The sequence below is a fragment of the Salarias fasciatus genome (assembly GCF_902148845.1).
Source record: "Salarias fasciatus chromosome 7 unlocalized genomic scaffold, fSalaFa1.1 super_scaffold_4, whole genome shotgun sequence".
In the NCBI taxonomy this organism is placed as follows: domain Eukaryota; kingdom Metazoa; phylum Chordata; class Actinopteri; order Blenniiformes; family Blenniidae; genus Salarias; species Salarias fasciatus.
Genome location: NW_021941229.1, coordinates 4,336,910 through 4,348,364, shown reverse-complemented (window position 1 = coordinate 4,348,364; position 11,455 = coordinate 4,336,910). Strand labels below are relative to the sequence as shown.

At 45.3% G+C, this 11,455-nt stretch overlaps 1 protein-coding gene across 1 annotated transcript in view; it reads left to right on the top strand.

The window, feature by feature from the left end:
• The first annotated feature begins 242 nt into the window (after nt 1-242).
• Nucleotides 243-11,455, top strand: part of dcc (DCC netrin 1 receptor) — a 204,948-nt gene continuing 193,735 nt past the window's right edge. The window contains exon 1 of the mRNA XM_030084631.1: nt 243-548. Coding sequence (XP_029940491.1) covers nt 383-548 — 166 coding nt within the window. The 5' untranslated portion in view covers nt 243-382. The remainder of the gene's footprint in view (nt 549-11,455) is intronic.

Genomic DNA, 11,455 nt, shown 5'->3' with positions numbered 1-11,455 from the left:
AGCGGGGCTGCTGTGATGGAGCGTCTGCCTTCACGCTGACTGGAACTTCTGGCCGTCTCTGCAGGGCGGGAAACTCGTCTCTCCGCGCGCCTGTTTGGGAATTTCTCTTTTCCTTCTTTCTTTTTGGGATCCTTACCCTCCCCGGGAGAGCCAGGGTTATTTCTGGGGGTGGAGGAGAGGTTATTTCACCACCTCTCTCTCCCACATTCCTGATTCTGCACCCTCTGGAGGTTTTCTTTCCCCTTCGTTCTTTTCTTTCTTTTTTAATTGACACTCAGATTCTGTGAAGGATTTAAAAAAAAAAAAAAAAGGGGGGGAAATCCAGGATTGTGCGTCTTTTCTGCGCGGCTCCTGTGGCTCATCGGGACTGGAGCAGGGCAGCATGGAGCCGGCCTGGCTTCTTGGATGTATTGGGGATGTTTGGGAGGCGCTGGTGCTGATGCTGAGGAGGAGGAGGAGGAGGAGGAGGAGGAGGACGGGAGCATCCTACCTGCTGCTGCCGCTTCTGCTGCTCTGCTGGGTGCTGGATGCTCACACCACAGCGCACGGTGAGTGGGGACCGGCCAGACATCCCGCAGTGTGTGTGTGTGTGTGTGTGTGTGTGTGTGTGTGTGTGTGTGTGTGTGTGTGTGTGTGTGTGTGTGTGACCTGCTCCTGCTGGGTTTCTCTGGCTTTAACGTGGCTTTCTGAGCTTCTCTTGGTTTGATTTTCTCCCACTTGATCGATCCTCAAGTCTCTTTTTCATGAATTTTGATTTTTTTATTGTTTTTTGCGTGATTCAACAAGCTGATGTGAGTCCATCTAAATGATGCTGGCTATTGCAGCTGTTTTCCAGGGAGGCTACAATAAGGTGAATCTCTCATAGAATTGTTTAGAATTTAATTAATTCTGCTCAATCCTTCATTTTTTGTCCATGCAGATCATTTATTATGATATTTATGCAATTTAAAAGGCTATATACACAAAAAACCCAATAAACTGATGCATTTCTGTGTTTAGGATGCATCAGGTTTGACACAGTCTCCATTATAATCATATTATGTGTGAAATGGTCTGAAAATGTCAATGCAATCAGAACTGATGCAAACACCACGTCTATTTTGTGTCATTGCTTCAGGGTTTGGACGGGGGTGATGTTTGAGAATGCTGATGAGGATCTGATTCCTTCATTTCTGTGCTGGTACCGCTGGAACGTTCTCTCCTGGTGGACGGTGGCCTGACTTGTGGGTGCTGTGGTGAACCGGCTGCATCCCAGCCGTTTTACCCGCCGTGCGTTGTTTGCTCCGGAGGTTTCGGGTGTGATTCCCCGGGCAGGACGCTCCTCTGTGCCTGATGCTGCTTCTCCTGTTTGCTGGCGTGTGAGGCTTCACCTGGTCTCTGCCTCTGAGCTCCGTCTTCAGAGCAGCGTTTTGCTGCAGGTTTGCCTGAAAGCTCCTCTCAGAGCGACTGATCCCGTTTAGGCTGCACATCGATCGAGTGGAGTTCTGTCTTTTATTAATCCCAGAGGGGAATTGCAGCGTTTTGGGCAGATGCGTGAAATAAAGCACAAAAAGAGACCGACAACCAAGCAAACACCGTTTCATACGAAACAGCGGACCAGACCCAATCAGAACGCAGCTCAAATTAGCAGCTTAATCCCTGACAGGCCTGGGAATCCTCCGACTCAGACCCAACCTGCTCACACCAGCTGCTTTTATTGCTTTTCTTCAGGTTTTCTTGCTGGATTTAACAGGTTTTGGTTGAGGAGCAGCTGCTCCTCTCTGCAAATTCACTCCAGAATCTCAAATATGAAATAAAAACAGGGATGTGATATCTCCCTGTTTATTAAATGCCACCACTTTGTTCACTTCAAGGTAGTTCTTTGACAACATGTGGCAGTAAATGTGGTTTTATTCACACAGAGAGGACATATTCATATTTATATATTCAGCAAGTAGGTTAAAAAAGTTAATAAAAACACAAATAATGTTGAACATATCATTGAGATTCATCCATGTGCATCATTTGATAACACCTGTATGGTAGTGGTGCCATGTTTCTGGAGTGTCCTGCCCCACATTGAGCCGTCAGCAGCTGTACTGTCCTCCTCCGTCCATGTGGGACTCCACTGGGCGACATCATTGTTATTGATGGGCGGGAGTTGATGTGATGTTACGGAGGACAGGGAGCTTCCTGGCTGCGCTTCAGCGACTCTCCTCTTGTCTCAATTGTTAGCCGCAGATGTTGTTGCTGAGATTTTTGGGTTTTTCTTAAACCATTACAGCTGTTTCCAACGCTATGATTGCAGCCAGGAAACCTCTCCAGCATGCATTTTTAAAAAAAACTTCTCCACTGCCCGGCGTGGTGAGGGCTTCCCCGGAGAAACGGCGTCAAATATTCCATTACAGATACATCAGATCTGCTGGAGTCCGTGTAAGAAGCTCAATTAAGTGAAATTTTAATTCAATCTCGGCTTTAAATGTCCCAAAATCCCAAAGCATCATTTGAAGGTTGTGTAATATTTGTTGTTTCCATTTATGATGAAAACAAACTGAAGGGAGAGTTCATGGACTGACACTCTCTCTCTCTCTCTCTCTCTCTCTCTCTCTCTCTCTCTCTCTCTCTCTCTCTGCCTCCCGCTGTCAATAAATTATGTCCTAACACTTTAATTAAGCTAATTGATGGTACAAGAAGAGGTCCACACACACACACACACACACACACACACACACACACACACACACTGCAGTCACATCCCTACTCAAAAAAAGGGGGGAAAAAAATCTGCAGCAAAGTCCACTTATTTCCCCTGAATTTTTGAAAGGCCGAACAGAAGTCGCCCAGATTCTTCACGCTCAGTCGACCTCACACAAACCCCGACACGCAAACTCACTTAGGCGGCCACGAGGCGACGCGGCGCCCGGCGAAGGGGGTCAGGGTGGCGGAGCCGCGCTCTCTCTTCTGTTCGTCTATCAGGACAAAGTGCTCCTCTGCAGACGGATGGGCTGGTGACAGCAGATACACTGCCAGCGCGTCTGTAAATTAACCACGGCGGAGGTGTCAAACATATGGCGTGCGGCCCAAAGCAGGCTCCAGTGCGTTCTGCAGGATGGCGTTACAAATTGTCAATATTATAAAGACGATTAATGTGATGTTTCTATTAAAGTAAGTGCTTTTTCTCATTAATTTACCGGGGATTATGGCGTTTCAGTAAGGGCAGGCGTCACACGACAGCGAGAGCCGAGTCCAGGAAGCAGCAGGAAGAAGCTTCTCCGTTTATTGATCGTGTAGCGTGAGCATCACTGTGAGCTGACTCTGTACCCTTGATTATTACTCATGCATTTAAGTTCAAGTGTAAACAAATAAATCCTGGTTCTGGATTTGCTGACGTATTGAAGGTGAATTTGTGCCCAGTTAGTGGCGCCCCCTAGAGGCCACAGCGTTTCCCATGTTGCCTAATGGGTGAGCGAGTGTAAAAACCTCAGGTGTGAACAGTTAGTTTCAGGTAGTTTTCCTGAAGTGAATCTCAGTTTGAAATAAAGCACATGAAGAAGAAAGAGTCCTTGGCGGTTTGAGAAACGGCCGGCGGCTCCTCCTCCGTCCTGCCGGACGCCCGGCCTTCGGACAAACCGTGATGGATGGAGTGTTTGAGGAGGTGAAAGAGGGGCGAATGCATCATCTTTGTTTTCGTTTCGACCGTGTTATTAGGTTATTCCCAACGAGCTCCGGCCTCCCGTGATCGACTGTTGGACCGGACGCCGCCGGAGCAGAGGGTTCATCAGCCGCACGGTTACAACCGCCAAGCCGGCCTCTCCGCCTGCTCCCGCCGCCCTCAATCAGCAGAGCGGGGTTAGAGGCAGGCGTGATGCAGCACTCCGACGCTGACGGATCATGAAGAACCGCCGTCAACGTCTCTCTGCGCGATTTATCTCAATCACAATCCGGGAGCTCAAACAAAACTCCCCAATCCTCCCGCCGCCGCTCTCTGAGTGCTTCTGTCCTCCTCACACGTCCTCTTCCTCATCCTCATCCTCGTCCTCCGGCCCAAAGCCAGTATTACCAGCGCTGCGCCCCTCTTCCTCCAGTAAGCTTCTAAAGAGGGGTGTGTGAGTGTGTGTGTGTGTGTCGCGGGTGTGGTCATCTGAACAATGCGGCGCTCGGCATTAAGACTGAGCAGCTTTCACTTTAGGAGCTTTTGTTTTTATCCACGGAGGATTTGTTTGATCGGTCTGCTGGCAGAGCGGCCGGTCAGCGGCGGGAAGACGCTGAGCGTGAATCCGCCGGCCGGATCGCTCCGCAAATCACAATTCTAAACAAAGTCGGCGCGGTTTAACCCAAATAACCAAGTGTTTGTGGGGCAGAAGTCGTTGTTGAACATGACGTTCATTCACTGATGGGAGAGGTTCAGGAGGAAGACAGAATCTGAGGGTTTCTGCTGTGAATGTCTCTCTGAGCTCGCTCCGCCGCACAGACTCTGTCAAAATGTCTCATCCCGCTCAATTTAAGATGAATTCATTCGTTTTCATTTTTCATTCATTTCGAACAAATAAGTTCCAGCAGAAGAGGCCTGCATATAACCAAATCCAATAACACAAACACCGGCAGGAGAAAATAGAAATCATGCAAGTCCCAGTTTCTTTTATTTGTGCTCGAAAAGGAGTGGGAAGAACAAAACTTCACTTTAATTCACTTCAAAAAGCATATTCCAGCAAAAAAGAAGGCCTTGTTTATGACCAGTTTTTTTCACTTAATTCAAGGTACTTTTACCTTGAATTAAGTGAAAACAAATTTGCCAAAATACAAAGTACAAATTGTCCTAATTTAAAATGCGTTGTCTTTAAAACAAGCCCCTCCATCTCGCAGAATTCATGATGAATTGATCAGGATGAGACATTTTGACTGAACACAAGTCTAAAGACACTGAAGATTTTGATTTTTGCATCTCTTCTCTCTTGGATTGAGGTCAGGTGGATCTGAAAAGAAGGTTTGCAGTTACCCAGGTCTCATCTGGATAAACTCTGGAAAACTGTCTTCTTCTCCTGATCAGGACCGGTTCAGGTCGTGAGGCAGCAGAGCAGCTCAGATCATGATGATACCTCCTCCATGCCACAGTTTGTGGCTTATGAAGGTCACTGTGACTCTTGGATAACGGCTTTAACAGCTTCCAGCCGCTCCTCTACACCAGGGATCTGCAACCTTTACGACCAAAAGAGCCTTTTCTGTGACTTTCGACCAAATCGAATGAAACTGGAGTCATAAAACACGCCTCACCAGTAACATGAGACGGAGACCGCTTTTTAAGTTTCAGATCCAGTTTTAGCTCTGATGTTACGTTTATGAAGTTTAAGTTACTTTTCAGGATGGTAAACATTTCAATTCCAGCTGTTTTTTTGTTTTTTGTTTTTTTTAACAGTTATAAGGTTGTTTTTTTTTTTAACTTTTTGGGCAAATTATACATATTTTCCTAGAAAACATGTACAAAGAGTTACAATAGCTTAAAAATGGAGGAAAACTTTTCTCCCATTTTGAAGTGCTTTTCCATTTCTTCTGGTTTTGTCTCTTTTTCCCCATTTTACGTGGACCAGCCCTTTTCAGCCAAGAGATCAGACTCCATTTCAATATGACTCTGGTGTAAATAAGTCCAAAATAAGCTCTATTTAGAATAGTAATTCAGGTTGAAGTCAGTGAAAACTCCCGAGAGGCCACAGAGCCATTTCCTCATTGTTGCCTCGGCTTCTTTTCACCTGGCGGCGTTTTTTCTGCTGCTCCTCTGGATTCAGCCTGATGTGGCCGGCGAGCGGACCGCAGCACTAACCCATCTCCCGGTGAATACCTGGAGTCTTCCAGAGGACCGATGCATATCAGCAGCTCTTGATTGAAGGGCCGTGAGATAAATTTCACGCCTCACATCAGCGGAGGCTTCAAATGATGCGATTTCCCTGAAACGACCTCCGGCTCTTCTGCCTCCGTCGCCGTGACGCTCAGCCCCTTTTCCGGCGTGCAGGATTGAATTTGCAGTTTTAACTTTTGCAGACCAGGATTTAATGCTGTTGTGTTGATTAAGTGGAGATCGTGTGGTTTCAAGTGAAGCTTCTCGTCTGCAGGGTTTATTCTCTGTGTTCGTACAGCGGGGAAAACGAAGCAGCACAAGGTATTTATTCTGTAAATGCGTCGTCGCGGTGAGTCTCATCGATCGCGGTCTTATATTGTAGCAGCAGCGTTTAGCGTCACGCGGCGGTTTGAAGGTTAGCCCACTGTATTCCTCCTCGGACTGAAATGATTACCTTCCTGCTCGGGCGTCAGCCTCGCGCTTATCATTCAGAGTTTCTCCCCTCAGAGGCCTCCTCTTCTGTTTATTTCCATCTATTTTCTGATCTGTATCCGTTTCGCATAAAATAGATGAATTTTCCCTGTTGATCAATAAGTCCTAAACACCCGAACACTGCTGCCTCTGACCTTCTGTGAGCGATAGCGTATCGATCCGCCGATGAAGACGCTTGTCATCCCGCAAGGCTGGAAATATTCTGAATGTTTCTGCTGATATTAACTTATTGATCATGTTTCTGAGGACTGATGGGGTTCAGAAGCACAGAAACCTTCTACCAGGCCGCCATTGATCAGGGATTCTCCACTGTCTTGCAACACATTTATAAATAATGGGGGGAAAAAAATCGAGTCTCGTCAGTATCGGGATTTTTTTTTGTCTGGCGATTTTAAAATCGATTTATTTGTTCAAAAATCAATTTTTATTCTACCTCAAAAACTGTAAAAACTTCATCCTAGTTTTATGTTTAGATTAGATGAAATATTCTCAAGTTTACTCCAGATTCATTTTATACTTTAATGTATACTTTCCTGAACAAGTAAACCATTAGTAATATTAGTTTACTTTATTACTGGTATTGTTCTAGTTTTACTAGTTATGAACATCTAGTCCACTTTCTAGTTTATGAAAAAACTTCAAGCCACCTTTAGGATATGTTAGTTCAACAGTAAAATACTTAAATCACCTTTGTTCATGATGGTGCTTTTTGTATTGTATTACCTGTATTTTAAGAACACATGAGGATGAATTGGGTGGATTTTAAGAAAACTACATGCTTGTTTTACACACAGTCCAAGAAGGTTCAGAAAGAATAATCAGATGTGATGTGCATTTGTTTTGGAAATATGGCTCCTGATTTAGTCTGTAGATGTCAGCTTTAAACTTTATCACGTGTTCTGGTGTCAAAGTGAACCAAAAAAAAAAAAAGAAAAAAAAACACACAGAAATGGTCAGAATCACTAACTGCCTGGGAAACATTTCTCCTGCTCATCCTGACGAACGTTACCCGTCATGTCAGTTTATTCCAGATGAAGATTTGAATGTGGATCCTCCTGTCAGATGGATTAGCGGGTCTGGAGCTGTCAGGAGGCGATGCGTCTCAGTGACACGCCGTGGTTTGACACGCCTCCTTCACCTCCTCGATACGACTGATCCGACCTGCAGAATCCATCAAACCCGGTGCTGTGGTGACGGATCTGGTTCAGCGGCTGTCTGTTTCCTGCTCAGCTTATTGTCTTTAGACTGGATTCTGTCCCCGACCTCCTGAAATGTCAACCTGAAGGTCGCCAAGCCTTCAGGGACCAGACCTGTCTGGATGAACCGTCCATTCACCGAGTCGAGCCTGCAGGTCAGTTTGTGTTTAACTCACCTCTTCAGACATGTTTCCATCTTGGGGAGAAATGAAGAACGGTTGAACGTGCGGAGTTTTACACGTCTTCGGTCCCAAGAAACAAGAAACCTCAAAACACGGCTGAAAAAAAAAAACAACCAAACAACAGAAGCAAGCGGAGCTAAATTTAATCAAGAATCACATTAACGCTAAAAGCTCAAAGCAGTAAAACCTTTTCATTAATAAGCAGGGCAGAATAATAAAGTCAGAGACGATCCATTAGAGACACAGCAGGCTTTTAACACCAAGGAGATGTGAATTTACACCTCCAGCCAGCCGCCCCTCGCTGCATCTATCCATTAATTGTGAACGAGGGAGAAAATACCTCCCTAATTAATCACGACGTGGCACTTCCATGTTTCCCAATCACCATCTTCCTTTTCCAGTTTGGAGCAATCAGTAATGCTACGCTTTCATATCACTTTGTTTTCAGCGGATTCAAATTCCCAATCAAGATAAGATTTGGGATCAGCTCAGATTGATTAGAAGTAGCTCTGGCGTCGGGACTTCAGCAGAGCTGCTGTTCTGCACTCCGGACTTGTTGATCCTGAACGCAGGTTTTTAAAAGTTAAGGATGTTCTCAGGTGCTCACCTTTCACAGCAGGGTTGGTTTTAATTGGGCCGCAGCCGACGGCGGCGTCCTCTCTCCACGTGGAGGAGGCGCCCGGGCCGTGGCCGGCCGGATGAGCGAGACGCTGTTTGTGTAATCACAGCCGGGAGCGGAGGATCGATCAGCCGGACCGCCGAAGGCCATGCGCTCACCGCCGCTCGCCGCCGCTCGTTTGGGTTCTTTTCACAGCGGCAGTGGACAGAACGAGCTTCGTTTAGGAGTCCGAGCACCTTAAAGCCATATTTAGCATTAATTTAATGTATTATTCTAGCTCTTTAAGTGTAGTTCCTGATGTTTGGACCTCCTCTGCTAGTGTCATGTTTCTCTGAGCTTGTCTGAGGTTCATCGGCAGCTTGTTGGGCCGTTTTCTGCCGAGGGATTCACGACAAGACGCTTTCAGTCTGGTGCACCGATGCCGATAAAGCTGCTCCGAACACCAGAGAACAACAGCCTCAGTCCGATGTTGCTCGTTGCATACGGAGCGTGAGGCTTTATAGCGTTTAATAAGCCCCTATACCGGCACTCTTCTATTCGTAATTGAGACGCCGGCGCGTCCCCAGTTTTCAGTAAGATGGAGAAAACGGCGACACTCCTACTTCACGCGTCTCAGAATACCCATAAAGCAACAGCATAGTTGCAGTATCTTCATTTCCAAACATCATCTTTTTAGGTTTCTTCTCTTTCATAATAAACATAATCCTGCAGGACGCCAGCAGCCTCGGTACACACTCTTCTGGGTCTGCAGTTTCTTTTCTAAAAGACATTTTGAAAACATGAAGCAACACTTTTTTTTTTTTATCAGATACAGCTGACGTATAATTATCTTCTCCTCTTCTGTTTCTGCACGCATGAATTATTTGTTGAAAATCCCGACAGGATGTCCTGGAGGAGCTCTGGGAAGTCAACATGTTATTAAGTTTTTTGCTTCTTTTCTCCTCAAAAGGTAATTTATTCCAGAATGAATCCAAGCAGCCCGGATTTTTAAGAGTTTCATTACTGCACAATGTGATCTCTGATTTAAGAACAACCACAAAACTTTTTTCGCACATTTTTATTCTGCAAGACCGAAGTTTGTTATAATTGTCTGTTTCCAAACCCAAACCGACTCGGTCGTTTTTCCAAGCTGGATTTGTAGCGCTCATCTCCTGAAAGCCTCGGTGTGTGTTTTAATTACGTCTCCGGCTGTGTTTCTGTTTCTGCATTATTCAGATGGTGGGAAGCAAAAAAAAAAAAAAAAACAGAAAAACAGGCCTGTGAGTAATTTACAGAAAGATAATTTGCCCAGGCTCCGAACATTAGCGTTTCATTTGCGTCTTGTGCTCTCAGCTGTCTATATTTAACATCAGCTGCTGCGCTCTGACATTCATGCATTATTCATGAGGGAACCTGCATTACCTGCCTGAGGAGCACTACATCTTCCTCACCTTTAAATCCTCCTCATTAATACTCCTGCAGGCTTTTACATGAATTGGTTTTTACTTATTTCATTCCTGCCTGCTGTGCTTTTTTTTTGTTGTTTTTTCTTGATTTATTTACTGCTCCGCTGCTCTCGGTCGTGGGTGTTGTTGTGTTGTGTTTGATGAGAAATTAGAGTCCGATTAGAAAAACAGAGGGGGGAACAAAAGAAAAGTGAACTGCTTGTTTTGACAGAACTCACTGTTGCGGCCTTGAGCAGGTTAAGACGACTCAATCTGTGAAAGCGCGTTTGTGTTTGTCGACCCCGAACGAAGCTTTTTATCTGTTTGCTCCACGTTTGTGTAGTTAATCACAGAGGAAGTGGTGTGTTTCGCCCCTATTCTGTTTTTAGACGTGATGAACACTGCAGGTCTGAGACAGTCAAGCTGAAGGTCACCAGTCTTTTCTAAAACCGCCGCCCCCCCCCCCCCCTTCCCGATCGTAAACAGCGGGCCCAGCGAGAGCTGTGTGCGCATAAAGCTTCACGTAATCGCAACATAAATGACCTTGTAACATCTAAGTGTTGGCGATTTGCATTGCAAATTCTAATAGGTGCTGCGACAGAGACATTACCGTTATATAGTATCATTATAAATAAGCTGCTTTTCCATTAGACCTCATTTACCATCTGAAAAAATCACATCTGCGCTCAGATGTTTTGCTGAAACGGAGCCGTGGGCTCTAATTGCTGACCCCTGCAGGGAAATGTATCGAGGAGGAGGAGGAGGACATAAACAACGCTGATAATATGTGTGATTTGCAGTATTTATTATTCTCAAAGAGGCGCGCACCTCTGAAAGGTACTTGTGGATGAGATTTAAATGGAAGGGCTGCTGCAGCGACAGCGACTCAAAGCTTCTCGATAAATCTGTTCCCTCAATCTCTGGCTCCCAAAACTCCGGCTCCCCGAGGCGCCGTCTGCTCCAAGATCCTCTGAGAGCAGTGTGCTGCTCAAGGATAGGGAATCGAACCTGAATCTGACCCACTCTACTAACCGCACCACAGCCGTGGCTCAGCCGCTGGAGGCGGTCAGCGGTTCGAGTCCCTTTAACCGTGTGTTGTTGCTCTTTTCGAGCAGCTAGCATGCGCCGCTAACTGTGGATACACTGCAAAAAAAAAAAAAAAAAAAAAAAATCAAAGTTTTACCAAGATTTTTTAACTTGTTTTAAGTGAAAATGTCTCATTTTGCTTGATTTAAGATAAATTCACCAAAAAAAAAAAAAAAAAAAATTCAATAGGAAAAAAGATAACAATCAAAACAATTTTCTCTTCTTCAATTGATAAGTTTTTCTTCTTTCTTTCAAAGTAAAAGTATCTTAATTTAAAGGTGCATTAAGGAGTTTTACAACCTTAAAAATACTTATTTTCCACCATAAATATGTTACACATTTTTAATGAAGTGTACAATGTGCCCTGATATATTCATTACAAGTACCTCTAACAGCGCTAAATTGTCACTTGAAAGTTGCAGTGCCGGTCCGGCACCAGAGTTTTTTGGGGGAGAATTTGAAAGGAATGACGTAATGCTCGCTCCGGCTGCTTAGGTTTCGTTATGTCCGCCATTACTCCGCCAGATGCTTAGTGAGCAACAACTGAGCAGGAGCTTCCAGAAAGTAAGAACAGACCAGCTTCTAGCACTGCCACAGCTCCACACAGACTCCACCAGGGAGAAGAAACTTAAATCTTACTTGAGCGC